At 39.8% G+C, this 18,668-nt stretch overlaps 1 protein-coding gene across 1 annotated transcript in view; it reads left to right on the top strand.

The window, feature by feature from the left end:
• Window positions 1–18,668, top strand: part of LOC124615302 (multiple epidermal growth factor-like domains protein 8) — a 368,566-nt gene that overhangs the window by 327,957 nt on the left and 21,941 nt on the right. Inside the window, exons 37-38 of the mRNA XM_047143089.1 lie at window positions 12,259–12,428; window positions 12,504–12,778. Of these exons, the coding sequence (XP_046999045.1) occupies window positions 12,259–12,428; window positions 12,504–12,778 (445 nt within the window). The remainder of the gene's footprint in view (window positions 1–12,258; window positions 12,429–12,503; window positions 12,779–18,668) is intronic.

The following is an 18,668-nucleotide window of genomic DNA, read 5'->3' as shown; positions in this document are numbered from 1 at the left end:
TTTACACCCCTGTGAAGAATTTTGATAGAAGAAAGAAAGAATTGCTTCAGACTGCTGAGGTGCGCGCAGTCGCAAACTGTGAAGTCTCTCCAAGACTGAGAAACTCCCTCTGCTTAATTATCACTCTCTTGACTCCTGTACCTCTTCAATTCTATTACATTCCTCAGTTCAAAAACTCGATTGGAACCAGGATAGACAAGTCGATAGGCATTAATATGTGGTGAACTCTCCACTAAAAATGGGCCATGATACCCTAGCAGAAATTTCTTTATCTCTGGGGACACCTTTTTCGATCGCTCTTTGGTCTTAACTAGTACCAAATCCCCTGATTTTAACACAGTTGCCTGAGCCCTAGCACCATGTCTTTTCTTTCTTTCAGCTGCCCGTAAACACATACTATCTCTGGCCAAATTTTCTATTTCACCTTTAGTTAGTACTCTGCTCACTGGAAAAACTACTTCACCCCAGTAACATTTGTTGGTTTATGCCCAAACATTAATTCACAGGGCGCAAAACCTGTTGCTTCATGCCATACATTATTGGTTATATCTTCCAAATTTACAATAAAGTTTACCTAAGTTTTGTTTCTTCTGTGACAATAAGTACTACGGAACCTGTTCAACTCCGTCATGACCCCCTCACTGGGATTCCCTTCAAGGAAATGTGGTGAAATTCTGACATTTCTCAGTCCATATCGCGTCAACATTTCTGTTAACTTGTGGGTTGTAAACTGAGGACCATTGTCTGACGATAATGCATCTGGCTTCCCCACCTGCACAAAATAATCTTTCTCCACTTTTTCAGTCAATATCCTGGCATTCGCCCTCCAGATTGGGTAAAACTTTACATGTTTCGCAAACACATCTAACACTACAAAAATGTAGGTACAACCACTCCTGGATACTGGGAGAGGTCCAAGCAAGTCCACGGGAATCAGTTCTCAAGGTCCTTCTGCTTGCACATTCTGTTGCAAACTTTGAATGGGAACCTTAACTGCTCTCACCTTTTGACATTGATCACAAGCTTGGACTCATCTCTGCACCCTTCACCACATTCTCAAATATTACCACTTCCTGTAACTTTGCAATGCACTTTCGTGCCCCATCATGTCTGTAACTTTCGTGCACTAGGTCTGTTAAGTCATCTACATATTGCTGCGGAAAACAGAGTTTCTACTCCTCCTGATCCTCTCTCCTCCTTTTAAACAGCACCCCCTGATGAGTTTAAAAAAATATACTTTTCCTGTTGCTTTCTGTGCAAATACACTTTTGATTTTCATTCTTCTGCAAATTTTACTCTGACCCCTCTGCTCTAGTTTACAAGTTTAAAAACGAACTACTTTTTTACCCTTTAGCAGCCTCTGGTCGGACCAAACCACCTTCTCCATCCCCAAGGGGTGCCCACCTGTGGATGCTGTGTCATATTTCTAAGCTACACATGGCTTTGCTGTGTCCTTCCGCCTTCATGTTCTTGCAAGTCATCGTGCTGGCCTACCGTGTCCGACTCAGGTCTGATCGTAACCCTTCGGCATGTTACCTCCGGCATGGTCATTCGTGCACGGCACATTGCCACTTCTCAGTGTGCCTTCCCCATTCTATACATGGATAACAGACTCACTGATATTAAGTGCACCGTGTGTGTGTCTGACTAGCAGTCATTCATCACCAGGTGAGGCTCTTATTCCCTGGCCAGATGTATATCAATAGTAGGTCAGTGGTCATAACGTTCTGCTGATCATTATATGTGCTGCTTTATGTATACAGTATATGTAGATAGATTTAAGGTATTTGGAGGGTACATAAGCATATAATCACAGATTGGTGAAGAAAATCGAAATGTGAACTTCTTTAATTGTTCAAAATGAGGAGACAGAATGGTTTTCAGTAGACAACAAATTTGTATTACCATATTAGCCAGATTGTCACTTGAAAGAGATAATGTAAGCTTATTGTATCACATTTTCTAAGTATGATGCGGGTTCTATGTGTAGCAGGAAAGATAGTGGAACTGATTTCTGCTATCTCACTTTTAAATCATTTGCCTGGCGTCTCACAGCTCTTGTGTCAGTTTCCTACATTTTTTAGTGAGTACAGTCCTCTGTTGTTGCCACAGTGACAACATTATTTGTGAACCATGTCAGTTTTCTTCATATCACTTATCACTTCAAAGTGAGATTTTAACCTTGTAAAATCAAAAGTATTTCTGGAGGTTGTCAGCATGCTAACATTTACATTTGTCACACATTTAGTAGATATTAAATTATGTAGATTGTTATTGCATAGAAAGATGTCAGATATGGATTTAAATGCTTTAAACACAGTGCAACATTGCTTGGCCAGTCTCTTAGAGACTGCCACCATTTTTATGTATTTATTGTCTCCAAAGACATGTAGTGCTCAGATGTACTGGCTGTCCTCTTTGACGCTGTGGGGCTAGTACCAACTGTACTGACACTTTAGGCAGAGCCTTGTTGAATCTGAAAAGTGAAGCAGAAACAAATGGCTTGGGTCACCATCAACATTGAAATGCTCAGTCTTATGCAGGACTTTGCCAGATATTCAACTGAATATACTCTAGATCAGTTGTTCCAAAACTTCCTGGGACCATTACCCTGACCCATCCCCTACCATTATCATTAGTGTCTAATTAAACTTTAGAATGAAAACAATTTTCCTTAACACTTTGTTAAATGATATTTAGATTTTATAGGTGTTTTATTATAGTACAATCTAATGAGTCAGAGAGAGAGTTGCTTAATTCTAATAGCATTTTTTGTAGTATGATGACACAATTTTCAGTGCATCACCCCATTGTCGTCCTACCTACAACTACTTCACAGAAGAAATAACTATCCACGTTGAGGATAGACACTTGTTGCAAAACATGGTTCCATTTCTCTCCCTACATCCTGTACCATATTTGAAATCAATGAAATTAGAACATGTTCACAGTACTTAGGCCTTCAGCTGTTGAGCTGTGATCTTACTCATCTGGCTGTAAATCCCAAATACAATTATGATAAATTTGCACAAACATCATCTTGGTTTTGAAGCAATTATAAATTTACTAGTTGTTGAAACTACACTCATGCTCATAAATTAAGGATCATTACAGAATGTGGTGCCACACAACATGGCACTACATAAAACTGGTGCTCATTGCATAAGCACATAGGGAACTTACACAACACAGATCTGCAAGGCCACGGTATTGGTGATAAGTTGAGAAAACCATTCCGAAACACATTTACTACAAAACTCCACTGTTTCCTGTGTGTACCCTGACATCAGTATGGGATATGATCACCATGCACACGTACACAGGCCGCACAGCGGGTTGGCATACTCTGGATCAGGTGGTCGAGCAGCTGCTGGGGTATAGCCTCCCATTCTTGCACCAGTGCCTGTCGCAGCTCCAGAAGTGTCATAGAGGTTTGAAGACTTGCAGCAATACGTCATCCAAAAGAATCCCAGATGTGCTCGATGGGGTTTAGGTCTGGAGAACAAGCAGGCCACTCCATTCACCTGATATCTTCTGTTTCAAGGTACTCCTCCATGATGGCAGCTTGGTGGAGCTGTGCATTATCATCCATCAGGAGGAAAGTTGGATCCACTGCATCCCTGAAAAGGCGGACATACTGGTGCAAAATGACGTCCAGATACACCTGACTTGTTACAGTTCCTCTGTCAAAGACATGCAGGGGTGTACATGCTCCAGTCATAATACCACCCCACACCATCAAACTATGACCTCCATACAGGTCCCTTTCAAGGACATTAAGGGGTTGGTATCTGGTTCCTGGTTCACACCAGATGAAAACCCAGTGAGAATCACTCTTCAGACTGTACATGGACTCGTCCGTGAACATAACCTGGGACCACTGTTCCAATGACCATGTACTGTGTTCTCGACACCAAGCTTTACGGGCTCTCCTGTGACCAGGAGCCAGTGGAATGCATCTTGCAGGTCTCCGGGCAATTAAACCGTGTCTGTTCAGTCATCTGTAGTCTTGTGTATCTGGAGACAACTGTTCCAGTGGTTGCGGTAAGGTCGCAAGCAAGGCTACCTGCAATATTACGTGGCCGTCTGTGGGCACTGATGGTGAAATATCAGTCTTCTTCTGGTGTTGTGCACTGTGGATGTCCCGTACTGTAGTGCCTGGACATGTTTCCTGTCTGCTGGAATCTTTGCCATAATCTTGAGATCACACTATGTGGCACACGGAGTGCCCGTGCTACAACCTGCTGTGTTTGACCAGCCTCCAGTCACCCTCGTATTCTACCCTTCAAAACGTCATCAATATGTGTTCTGTGAGCCATTTTCAACACACAGTAACCATTAGCTCGTATGAAAACATCTGCTCACTTACTCACTGTACTGTACTCTGACATGCATCAACATACCTCTGAGTATGTGGACTGGTGCCAGTGCCACCGTGCGATGACCGCAGGTCAAATGCACCGCATGGTCATACCCCAAGGTGATTTAAACCCGCAAACTGCCCACCAGAGCATTAATTTATGAGCATGAGTGTAGATAATACTGCGAGACTCTCTGAGTGTCACAAATGCAAGAATGGACGAAACTGCTCTGTTTGCCATAACTAGAATGAAGCAAGACAGTGACAATTTTTAGTAGAAAAGGACCATACTCAAAACATAAAACTTCTATAGTCCTAAGCGTGAATAGAACACAGAAAATATAATACAAGCGCAGTGCCCCTAACGGCTGGCACGAAAACTGTTTCAGACAGTGCGAAGTTTAGAAGCACACTCATCACAAAACATGCACAGCATATTGTCAAGTGATCTTTCACAGAACCCAAATAAATTCTGCTCATATATAAAGGCTATTATTGGCACCAACGTTAGTGTCCAGTCCCTAGTGAATGAGACAGGAAATGGGGTAGCAAAGCCATAGCTGAAATGCTTATCTCCGTTTTAAAATGCTCCTATACAAAAGAAAACACAGGAGAATTGCCACAGTTGAATCCTTCTGCCACTGAAAAGATGAGTGAAGTAAGTGTAAGTGTCAGTGGTGTTGAGAAACATTCGAAATTGTTAAAACTGAACAAAGCTCCACAGCCCGATGGAATCCCTGTCAGGTTCTGTACTGAATTTGTGGCTGAGTTAGCCCTCCTTCTATCTATAATCTATCATAGATCTCTTGAACATAAAAAAAGGCACAGGTCATGACCGTCTACAAGAATGATAGTAGAAGTGAGCCACAGGACTTCCATCCAATATCCTTGACATCGATTTGTAGTAGAATCTTAGATCATATTCTGATCTCAAACATAATGAGGTATCTTGAACAGAATGACCTTCTCGATGCCAACCACTGTGGATTCCGAAAACATCAATCATGAGCAACCCAACTTGAACTTTTATCACTTGACGTATTGAAGCTTTGGATTAAGGCAACCAGGAAGCTGTATTATTTCTTGATTTCTGAAAGGCTTCTGCTCGGTACTGCATCTTTACTTATTGCCAAAACTACAATCACATGAGGTATCAAGAGAAGTTTGTGACTGGATTAGGGACTTTTTGGTAGGGAGGACACAGCATGTTATCTTGGACGAAGATTCATAGTAGGATGTAGAAGTAACTTCGAGCATGCCCCCTGGAAGTGTGTTGGGACTCTTGCTGCTCATATTGTATTTTAATGACCTTGCAGACAATTTTAATAGTAACATCAGGCTTTTTACAAATGATGCAGTTATCTGTAATGAAGTACTATCTGAAGGAAGGTGCATAAATATCCAGTCAGATCTTGATAAGATTTCAACATAGTGCAGAGATTGGCAACTTGCTCTAAATGTTCAGACATATAAAATTCTGTACTTGACAAAATGAAAAACATAGTGTCCTATGACTATAATATCAATCAGTCACTGTTGGAACTGGCCAACTCATACAAATAATTGGGTGTACCATTTTGTAGGGATACGAATGGAATGATCGCATAGGTTCAGTCATGGGTAAAGCAAGTGGTAGGCTTGGATTTATTGGTAGAATACTGAGTAAGTGCAATCAGTCTACAAAGAAGATTGCTTATGAATCACTCATGCAACTGGTTCTGGAATATTGCTTAAGTGTGTAGGACCCAAACCAAATAGGACTAATATGGAATATTGAACATGTACTGAGGAGGGCAGCAAGAATGGTCACAGCTTTGTTTAATTCATGGACAAGTGCACAACGGAGATACTGAAGGAACTGAACTGGCCGACTCTTGAAGATAGTTGTAAACTGTGCTGAGAAAGTCTATTAAAAAGTTTCAAGAACCAGCTTTAAATGATTATTCTAGGAACATACTACAACCCCTTATGAATCGCTCACATAGGTATCGTGAGGTTAAGATTAGAATAATTAGTGTACACACAGAGGCATTCAAACTCTCATTTTCCACTGCTCCATATGCAAATGGAAGAGGTAGAAACCCTAATAACTGGTACAATGGGGTATACCCTCTGTCATTCACCTTACAATGGTTTGTAGAGAATAGACATAGATGCGCACCACACTGCTCAAACGTCACTGACAGCCGTGGTCACTACAACAGTTTCCTCGGCAGAAGCTCCTTCCAGGTGTGCTGGGGAAATAGATGCATCAACCAGACCTCATGGTGTGTTGGTCCCCTGGTGATAATGTCATGGCTGGTGCTGGGCGAGGCTGTAACAGGATTCTCAGGGGGGGGGGGGAGGGGGGGGGGGCGGTGCCAGTTCTGTCATCACATGGTGGACATGTGATTGCTCATTGTTTTATGACGACGTATGCCGCAGAACGTCATGAACTTGAGGAGTACATCCAACTCGTAATTTTGTGATGTAGGCTGAGCAACTGAATCGTGACACCAAGTTGAGCGCAAAGCAGTTGTCCACAGCTGATGCCTCTGACCATCACGTGAAATGGTCGATCATGGTTAGCGGGTAATATTAATCAAAGTCACCAATTGATGCAATGTATGTGATAACCGACCTTGCTGTGCTGGCACTGGATGTAGCATAGTGTCTACTTGCAGCAGTCTTCCCTAATTGTGAACCACATGAAATGATCCAAGACTAGGCATATTGTATGCTGTGCAGTCAATGGTGGAAACACTGCTGACATGGGAGAGGCAGTGTGCGACGACATTCTTGATACTGGAGAAATGTGATAAAAAGTAACAGGGATTTTTTAATTTTACAGGCTATTACATCCAGTTTTCAAAATATTTTTTATCTTGTTGGTACACATGTTCCTGGTGTGTATTTGCACTTTCAGCTGTTTTGAATATTTAGTTTATTGTTGAAAGTCAAAAAGATATGTGTGTTTTCGAATGTTCAGTAAATTTTTACTTTTGAAAAAGATGGACCGAAGAATTTGCATTAAATTTTGCTTGAAAAATGAAATTAAATGCAATATTGCTGTCGAAATTTTGACTGTGGCTTTTGGTGAATCTACTATGAGTAAGATCAAAGTTTACGACTGGTATAAATGTTTCAAAGGGGTCAAGAAGACGCTGCAGACAATAACTGACCTGGACACCCTATTGCTGATGACACTGAGGAAGAAGGAAAGAAAATGGTTCTGGAAAATTGCCACATCACCATCAGAGAGATTGCTGATGACGTTGGTATATTCTTCAGCTCATGCCAAGCATTTTTTTCCAGCTGTTTTGGCTGTGAAACATGTAGCTGCAAATTTTGTTCCAAAGTTGTTGAATTTTGACCAAAAGTAACATTGCATAGACATTGCTTAGGAATTTCTGAATGAAGTTGACAACAATCCACAACTTCTAAAGAAGGTTATAGTAGGTGGTAAAATGTGGATGTATGGGTATGACGTCGAAACCAAGGCCCAATCATCCCGATGGAAATTGCCTTAAGAGCCAAGACTAAAATAAATTCGACAAGTTTGATCACTTGTGAAGATTCTTCTCACTCTTTTCTTCTGTTACAGTAGTATAGTACAGGATGAGTTCCTGCCTTATGGTTGTACAGTTAGTCAGGAACACTGCCCAGGAGTTATGTGCTGTTTACATGAAGCAATCCCAAGAAAACAACAAGAGTTGTGGCAAAACCATTCATGGAAATGGAATCACAATAATGCTCCCACTCGCATCTCAATGCTTTTCGGCAGAAACAAAACTATTGTGTTGCCTCCGCCATTGTATTCACTGGACATGACCCCTTTCGACTTCATTGTATTCATGAGGCTGAAGAGACCATGAAAGGATGTAATATTGTTACCATTGATGAGATAAAAACAGAATCCCTGAAGAAGTTGAACACCATAATGAAATGCGAGTTTCAGAAGAGCTTCCGAGATTGGAAAAAGTGCTAGCACAAGGACTTTTTATCTGAGGGGAATTACTTTGAAGGAGACAAAGTTGATTGTGATGAATAAATAAAGATTCTTTAAGAAAAACAAATATTCCCATTACTGCACAATGTACTTCCACTGGTTATGTTGTCTGGGCGAACAGTTGAGATTTCTTTGGCAGAAGGAGTTTATTAACAGTTTGGAGTCCATAAATATAGAATCTTGAGCTTCTAGCTGAAGAAGGAAGTTCTTAACTGCCTTGTATGTTGCCAGCAACTCGTGGTCGTACATGCTCCATTTTTGTTGTGACATTGACAATTTGCATGAGTAAAAGGCCAGAGGTCGCCATGTACTATTGTTGCGTTGCTGCTGCTCACCACCTGCTCAGGACCTCTACTGGTGCTAATGTTTCATTCAACTCCAAGTGTGTTAGTAACACAGCATCCGCTATTCCTTGCTTCGCCTTCTTGAACACACATTTGTGTGGTCTGTCCATGAAATTGCTGTGTTTTCTTTGCATTTTGTTCATGAGAGCACAGCTTTGAAGGATTCCTGTACTTTCACTGCATGCGGTAGGTGGCAGCGGCAAAAATTCAGCGTTCTGTGAAAATACTGTAATTCTTTGACAGTGGTGGGCTGGGAGATCTGGAGGATGACTTCTTCTTTGTGAGGGAGTGGTAAGGAGCCTGATGGAGAAATGCAGTGGCCAAGGAAGTCTACTTGCAGTTGACCTAAGATACCTGTTGCTGTGTTCAGTACCACGCTGTATTGATGTAACTGCCTGATTACTCCACAAAGTGTTGGTGATGATGCTCTGGAGAGGGTGAAAATACCAGTATGTCATTTAAATATGTGAAATAAGAGGACAGACATTGTAACACAGAATTGATAAACCTCTGCCAAGTTTGTATGGTGTTCAATAGGCCAAACGTCATGAACTTGCTCTGGAACAGACCAAACAGGATTATTATGGCTGTGTTTAGAATATCTTCATCAGCAAACAAGAATTTTTGTGTAGACCTTGGTGCAGTCTTAACACATTGTATAGGTAGGTGCCACTCAGTGCATAGTTGTAGCTGTGGAGTAATGGTATCAGGTATCAATTTGGCACTGTATGGGAACTGAGCACTCTGCAATCACTGCTTGTTTGCCACACAGCGCACTTCTTTGGAACCATTGTGCAGTTGTGAAGATCAAGGACTGCTACATGGCCACATGATGTGTTCATATATCATGCAGTCAAATGCCACATTGGCTGTCGCTAGCCAGTTCAGAGCTAACGGTCGTGGTCTACAAGATGTCCATGATCTTGATGTAGTGTATGATATTAGGCCTTACTTCCTTAAGCGCAATGGGGTGCCTCATCAGAGACAGAAAATCATGGAGTAGTGTGGTTTACTCGCCATCTGCAGCTTAAGTAAACTTGGCTGAATGAATGGCTGTATTGTGTTGGAATCCTGAGATCGTCACTCCAGTGGTGTTGTTGGCCAGTCATGTATTTGTTATGTCAGACAGCAGGTTGTAGTATGAGAGGAAGTCTGCTCCTATAATCAGCTCCACGATATCCACGATCATAAAATTCCACACGAATGCTCGACGTAGACCTAATTCCAATTCAAACTGCTGCTTTGGAGGAATTGTTAGCAGCAGTCAGACGGAATGACATTGGCCTCCTACATTGGTGTTTCATGGCTTATGGGCAGATGCACAGGTTGGAGCCCATATCCACTAAATATTTCCAACCTGTCTATCAGTGGCTTACAAATAGGCGCTGTTACATAGATCGGCAATTGGGCAAAATGCCTAGGTCCGACACATGGCTGGCATCTGGGCATACACAGGTTGTGGTACATTGGCACACCAGTTCCCGAAATGTGCTGTTATACTAACAAATGTTGTGGTTGCATCTTCGGCAACCTGGTCAGTCTCAATCACTACTTGTGTCACTGTGTGAGAGTAATTGGCTAATCTGCTGGGCCAGCAGGTCCACCTTAGTCATTAGCACATCATAGTTGGCAGCCGATACAGTTGCTGACATGCTCGCCCTTTGTGCAGTTACCATACTAATATGGCATAGGAGACATAGAATATTGTGCTTTATCCACTAGGTCTGCCATCTTGTCCAGAGACATATCCAAGTGGGATACTATTGTCACCGTGATGTGAGGTGGCAAATGGCTACTCAAAATAGTCCTTAGCATGCAGTCCAGAATCATACCAGGCCGATCTTATTCTGCAGGCGCTGGAAGTACTGGGATGGTTTGTGGTCCTCAATGTCCTCTTGGTTTAAAACCTTACAGAGGTGTTCTTCTTGTGAAGCGATACTCCAGTAATTGACTCTGCCTTCAGCTATCAAATGAATTACTTTCAGATTGTGGAATTTACATTGTACACCTCAGTGGCTTACTGGTCGTCAAGCTGACTTACAACCAATTGTAGCATCTACAGCTGTACTTGCACGAATCAGAGGACCAGTTTGTGAGGTCAGAAGGGCAGCAGTCATACTGTGAGTCTTGACACAATAGATTTGTTACTGCAGGGCTTTCCGTCATCTCTTAAATTGTCTCCTATAGTAACATGTCAAATTTGTACACAAACACCACCTTGGTTTGAAGCGCTAATAACTTTATTCATTGTCAAAATTAGACAACAGAGTGATACTATCTGAACATATGTGCTAGTCAGCAACTAATAAAATTGCTCTGTTTACCATAACTAGAACGACACGAGACAATGACAATTCTTAGTAGAAAATGAGCATACACAAAACATGAAACTTCTATAGTCCTAAGGATAAATGGAATGTAGAAAATGTAATAGAAACACAGTGCCACTGGTAGCTGGCGCAAAAACTATATTTGACAGCACAATGTTTATAACACTCACAACACAAGTGCACTGCACTGCACAAACACTGCTGACAGCAATGGTCACTACAGGCCTACTGTTTGTAAATTATTTGATTTATGGACTCCTTACTTCTGCACTGGCAGAAATTCAAAGACTGCTAAAGCTTTGTGTGTGACCATTGCCACTAATAACAAATAATAATATAATACAGCCAAACAATTAGGTGAACTAGAAAAGAAGGAAAGGAAAATAATCAGGAAAATCTTGGGACCAAAATAAGACTGGGGGAAAGGGAAATTAAGAAATTATAAATTTGGCTAGTGTGGTCCAATGAAGGCCATAAAATGTAAATAAATAAAAAGAAATTTATGAAAGAAAAGGACAAATATTAGACTCAATGAGGAAGAGAACAGTTGTATTCTATGGGTACCTAAAAAGAGCAGTTAAAAAAAGAATAACAAAATAATTTATGATTTTTAGCTTGTTTGACAGAAATCAAAAAACTTCCCTGACATGGACAAAAGAAGTTAAAACAGACCTTAGGGAAATGGAAATAGTGGAGGAAGAAATAGGAGAAAGAGAAAAGTTTGGAGCAAAAATAAAAGTTTCAAGGGTTTTAAAGAGAACACAAAGAAAAAGACAGGTGCAATATGGATGTAACATAGTTACTGTTGTGTTGTGCTATCAGTTAATTTGTGTGTTGTTATGAAATGAATAGTAAAGTAAGTTCTGGTCCATTGTGGGAACTACATACAACTTGGAGAAGTTATTTTCATGAGATATTTAAGCATACACGATTTATTCGTGTTAATTTTACTGTGATAGCTGCATGGTACAGAGTACAAAGTATGTGTGTTAATACTAGTATTTGAAAAACAAAAATGTAATTTTTGGTAACTTTTGGAATAAGCATTACAGTCTTATGAAATAGTGATAATACTGATGATTTATTAAAAATAATTTAGCTCCATGACTGAAACACAGTTGAACCTTTTGTTTTTAGCCCTCAGTTGTAATCACCCACAACTTGGGAACCACTGCTCAAGGACCTCCAGCTCAATAATTTTGAACTTACTTTTCTACATTAGCATAATTTTTTCAGGTATTTCGTCCGGATCATGAGCTACGATATCTCCTTGATCAATTACATGAAGGTCCAACAAATTTAGCTAAATGCATAAATTGTGCAAATAACACAACAGGTGACCGATGTGATGAATGCATATACGGTTATTTCAGAGGATCCACAGATGCTTCTGTAGCTTGTCGGCAGTAAGTAAAGCAGCAATTCATTGTTTTTTATATGTTTATTTTGAATATTATTTATATTGATCCAATGTATTACAGATGTGAGTGCCATGGTCATGGAGATACATGTAATCCAGTAACAGGAGAAAAATGCAATTGCCAAGATAATACTGAGAGTGATGTGTCAAACTGCATTAGCAACATTGGTAGTCTTGGTAAAACTAGCCCAAGTCAACAAGGCCAACCACCTCCATGTTGGACGCAACAGTGCACAAAATGTAAGGAGTCATATATGGGAACACCTAAAGACGGTCACCAGTGCTATAAGCACATGCTTGCAGACTCACAGTTCTGCTTTGATGCCAAACAAGTTGGTATGTTGTGTTTATGAATATATTTAAAAATTTTAATATTTTGCTCTGTGAAGTCACAATAGTGTCTAGTGGCACTAAATTTGATTTCGATAAACTTAAGTTTTTCTTTCAAATATTTTAATTAAATGTGTTTATTTCTTTTTTCCGAATGTGTTACTCAATCACAGTAACAGCACTAATTTAAGTACGTTAATTTGATGGACGAGAAAAACAGCTAATAAAATACCCTGTACTAGACTGTACTCCAACTCAAAATCTCTGTTTCTCTTTTGTGATGCTGATTTAGGTTATGTGTGATTATCTAAAAACAGTACATGTAATAACCAGGCATTTTCAAGGACAATACTAGAAACAAAAATGATTTAGACAGCCCTTATCTGAATGTTACTTTGGTTGTATAAGTAATGAAGCTGTGACTATAAAAATATCTGACAGACGAGAAGAATGCGGTGGTATGCAGGTTAAAGTTCTCACTTCTGGTTAACTCTGTTTGTAATGTAACTAATCTTGGTAGCAGAAATAGTAATGAAAATTGGCGTGGAATCAGGTAAGTAGTTAATTAATTGAAACAAGTTTGTTAATTTTGAGTGAATGACTTATTTCAAATCATAGTAGTTATTTAAACTCTTTGAGGATGTTTCTGTGGTGCTGCATTGTCATATTGTGTAATGTGCTTCAGGTGCCGTGTACTTTGGATGCACCTTCTTTTGTTCTAGTCTTTGCGTAGGGGGGGGTGGGGGGGGAGAGAGAGAGAGAGAGAGAGAGAGAGAGAGAGAGAGAGAGAGAGAGAACCAGTAGTATTTATTTACACTATTTATATTTACATATTAACGCATTTACATTGCATTGTATGCATATTATACTATCATTATCTTATTGCTTGTTTGTCTGTTGTTGCACATTTGTAACCACAGTGAAGCACAAAGAGTTTCATTTCATTTGTTATAGCACATGTTTGGCCAAAACTACAGTCATTGAATGTATAGAAAACTAAAATTGAGATCTGCTGAAGAAATTTTTGTTCTGTACACTGAAATGCCATATGTTGGTTTTAAAGCTAAAGACAAAGTGTGGTGTTAGTCCATCAGTAGCACTGTCATCTTAAGTCATTGACAACTGAGTGATAATAGCACAACACTGTGGATTTATAATTCATATACATTCATGAAAAAAACTTGTAGCACAATGCTTCAGAGTTTATTTTTGCTTGGCTCCATGATTCTGATAAGGGCCATGTGGACACTCAGCTGCAAGCCATAGCCATTTCTTGATGTCTCTTAAATTTTTCAGCCTCTAACTTTTTGAGATCACTGGGTAAGAAGTTATGGTAACTGGCTCCTTTGATAACTATTTTAATTGTTTGGAACATACACATTCGATATATGGCCATAACCCTTAAGTGGAATCGTGGTCATTTTGGACCCACTGACCGTCTAACAATGGAAACTTGCGGAACTTCAGTTTCACACACCAGTGTAATCTCAGTACATTGTGAGGTGCACCAGGGACCGGGAGCTCGCTGCTTGAAATTTACTGGAAGTGGAGGTGCCATCCCTGGGTCAAATTTGACCTGCGATTCCAGATACGGGATTTTCTTAGTCAGTATGTACTCACTTATTTTGTGGTGTTTCAGGCACTTTATTGCCACAATGCAGCGAGGTCTCACTGAAAAAGAAATCTGTGAACTATTATTAGATGAAAATTATTCAGACACAGAATCTTTAAGTGATTTTCGACCTTCTGATGAAGAGAACATAAGTGACGATGAAAGTACACAACTAGAAATTTCTTCTGATTTAAGTAATTCATCATCTGGTGATTCAGTAGAGAGAGATAGCCAGCTGTCAAGTAGTGCATATTGTCAAGGTGAAAATCGATTCAAGGGGGCTACTCATTCACCAGCTCAGAAGCTACATCATCATTACTCACCTGTGTGGTCTCATCAGTACAGCTTGTGAAAAATGGAACATGTCACCAGCTGTATCAAGGCAGTTGCTGATATCAGATGAAATGATCGCACATATTTGCACTCACACTAATCAGAAAATAGCAGAATATTCAGAAAAGTATAGAACTAATGCTACTTACACTAACCATGAGTATTACAATGTCACAAATTTCCAGCCAATCAGCTGCAAATAGAATTTAAAATTCTTTCACTAGTTTTTAACACCAACTTGGGGTGCCTTCTTCAGAAGAAACTGTTACTTTACCTAACAATATCACAGGAAGGTACATTAATAGCAGGTAGGCATTAGAACAAGCACTTAATTTTTACAAATTAAATTGCATAAAAATACTTGCATGTGGTTAAAAGGAAATTTGAGCGGCATCGCTCTAGTCAAAACATTAAAACCACAGTTAAAACATTTTCCATCCGAATACATAACAGGTATAGTCAAAATTTTAAAACAATATATAAATATGCCACTAAGGGCACTACAGTGGTATAGGACACAAGTGAGTATCAGCGACTGCGCAAGTGGGCCGTAGCAAATGATGACGTGAAAATGATACAGCTCGCGCCATCTAGTAGCAGAATTAACAAAGGTTTAACAACACCCATACGAAATTAATATAATAGTGACTGACAAATTAACAGGATGTAAATCATAAGAGCAAGGGAGAGGAAAACAGTATTTAAGGGCCTAACAGGGAAGTGGATAACCAACATTAGCTATCTTTAAGTAATGGCTTGAAGCCATTGAAAAATTTTTTATTACGGAACTGCAGTTGTTCATTTAATATGAGGCCATCAATCAGAGAAAGATGTTTGAAGATCTGTAACTCTTGCAAAATGTTTAGTCTAAAACCTTTTCTTTCACAGTGCAAAATTCCAATGTTATGAATTTCCATAGGTTTGTGGCCCTGTGATCAAGAGGTGGTCGGCAAAGGTTGACTTAAGAGCGTTAGAACCATTTTTCCCCTAAAAGATGCTCCTTGTATCTGGCAGAGAAAGCATGACATGTTTGGTCTATTTAGTAGGCTTTACATGTGTCACAACTGATTTTATAGGTTCCTGAGTTCTGGAGGGGAGACCATTCTGATTTTAAATTATGTATAAGGTTGCTATGCAAGCTGTTGTTAGTAGAAAAGGATACATTGCAGTTATATTTGTTCCTGAGCAATTGCTTAGTAGAAAAGGATACATTGCAGTTATATTTGTTCCTGAGCAATTGCAGAATCCTGTAAGATTCTGGCCCTACATACGGAATGGAAAAAATTTGTCAATCACTATTATATTAATTTTGTATAGATGTTGTTAAACCTGTTTAAATTCTGCTACTAGATGGCGCAAGCTGTATCATGTTCATGTTCTCATTTGCTACAGCCCACTCACGCAGGCGCTGATACTCAATCGTGTCCTATACCACTGTAGTGCCCTTAGTGGCATATTTATATGTTGTTGTTGTGGTCTTCAGTCCTGAGACTGGTTTGATGCAGCTCTCCATCCCTTGATGCCTCAAAACATGTCCTACCAACCAATCCCTTCTTCTAGTCAAGTTAAGCTGCTATTCTCTTCTTGTCCAAACTAGTTATCGTCCATGTTTCACTTCCATACATGGCTACACTCCATACAAATACTTTCAGAAACGACTTCGTGACACTTAAATCTATACTCGATGTTAACAAATTTCTCTTCTTGAGAAACGCTTTCCTTGCCATTGCCAGTCTACATTTTATATCCTCTCTACTTCGACCATCATCAGTTATTTTACTCCCTAAATAGCAAAACTCCTTTACTACTTTAAGTGTCTCATTTCCTAATATAATTCCCTCAGCATCACCTGACTTAATTTGACTACATTCCATTATCCTCATTTTGCTTTTGTTGATGTTCATCTTATATCCTCCTTTCAAGACACTGTCCATTCCGTTCAACTGCTCTTCCAAGTCCTTTGCTGTCTCTGACAGAATTACAATGTCATCGGCGAACCTCAAAGTTTTTACTTCTTCTCCATGAATTTTAATACCTACTCCGAATTTTTCTTTTGTTTCCTTTACTGCTTGCTCAATATACAGATTGAATAACATCGGGGAGAGGCTACAACCCTGTCTCACTCCTTTCCCAACCACTGCTTCCCTTTCATGCCCCTCGACTCTTATAACTGCCACCTGGTTTCTGTACAAATTGTAAATAGCCTTTCGCTCCCTGTATTTTACCCCTGCCACCTTCAGAATTTGAAAGAGAGTATTCCAGTTAACATTGTGAAAAGCTTTCTCTAAGTCTACAAATGCTAGAAACGTAGGTTTGCCTTTTCTTAATCTTTCTTCTAAGATAAATCGTAAGGTTAGTATTGCCTCACGTGTTGCAACATTTCTACGGAATCCAAACTGATCTTCCCCGAGGTTGGCTTCTACCAGTTTTGTAGTATTTTGCAGCTGTGACTTATTAAACTGATAGTTCGGTAATTTTCACATCTGTCAACACCTGCTTTCTTTGGGATTGGAATTATTATATTCTTGGGATTGGAATTATTATATTCTTCTTGAAGTCTGGGGGTATTTTGCCTGTCTCATACATTGTGCTCACCAGATGGTAGAGTTTTGTCATGACTGGCTCTCCCGAGGCCATCAGTAGTTCTAATGGAATGTTGTCTACTCTCGGGGCCTTGTTTCGACTCAGGTCTTTCAGTGCTCTGTCAAACTCTTCATGCAGTATCTTATCTCCCATTTCGTCTTCATCTGCATCCTCTTCCATTTCCATAATATTGTCCTCAAGTACATCGCCCTTGTATAAACCCTCTATATACTCCTTCCACCTTTCTGCCTTCCCTTCTTTGCTTAGAACTGGGTTTCCATCTGAGCTCTTGATATTCATAAAAGTGGTTCTCTTCTCTCCAAAGGTCTCTTTAATTTTCCTGTAGGCAGTATCTATCTTACCCCTAGTGAGACAAGCCTCTACATCCTTACATGTGTCCTCTAGCCATCCCTGCTTAGCCATTTTGCACTTCTTGTCGATATCATTTTTGAGACGTTTGTATTCCTTTTTGCCTACTTCATTTACTGCATTTTTATATTTTCTCCTTTCATCAATTAAATTCAATATTTCTTCTGTTACCCTAGGATTTCTACTAGCCCTCGTCTTTTTACCTACTTGTTCGTCTGCTGCCTTCGCTACTTCATCCCTCAGAGCTACCCATTCTTCTTCTACTGTATTTCTTTCCCCCATTCCTGTCAATTGTTCCCTTATGCTCTCCCTGAAACTCTCTACAACCTCTGGGTCTTTCAGTTTATCCAGGTCCCATCTCCTTAAATTCCCACCTTTTTGCAGTTTCTTCAATTTCAATCTGCAGTTCATAACCAATAGATTGTGGTCAGAATCCACATCTGCCCCAGGAAATGTCTTACAATTTAAAACCTGGTTCCTAAATCTCTGTCTTACCATTATATAATCTATCTGATACCTTTTAGTATCTCCAGGATTCTTCCAGGTATACAACCTTCTTTTATGATTCTTGAACCAAGTGTTAGCTATGATTAAGTTATGCTCTGTGCAAAATTCTACAAGGCGGCGTCCTCTTTCATTCCTTCCCCCCATTCCATATTCACCTACTATGTTTCCTTCTCTCCCTTTTCCTACTGACGAATTCCAGTCACCCATGCCTATTAAATTTTCGTCTCCCTTCACTACCTGAATAATTTCATTTATCTCGTCATACATTTTATCTATTTCTTCATCATCTGCAGAGCTAGTTGGCATATAAACTTGTACTACTGTAGTAGGCATGGGCTTTGTGTCTATCTTGGTCACAATAATGCGTTCACTATGCTGTTTGTAGTAGCTAACCCGCACTCCTATTTTTTTATTCATTATTAAACCTACTCCTGCATTACCCCTATTTGATTTTGTGTTTATAACCCTGTAGTCACCTGACCAGAAGTCTTG

This window comes from Schistocerca americana, chromosome 5 (genome assembly GCF_021461395.2).
Source record: "Schistocerca americana isolate TAMUIC-IGC-003095 chromosome 5, iqSchAmer2.1, whole genome shotgun sequence".
Taxonomy (NCBI): Eukaryota; Metazoa; Arthropoda; class Insecta; order Orthoptera; family Acrididae; genus Schistocerca; species Schistocerca americana.
This window is presented reverse-complemented; position numbering and strand designations above follow the sequence as displayed.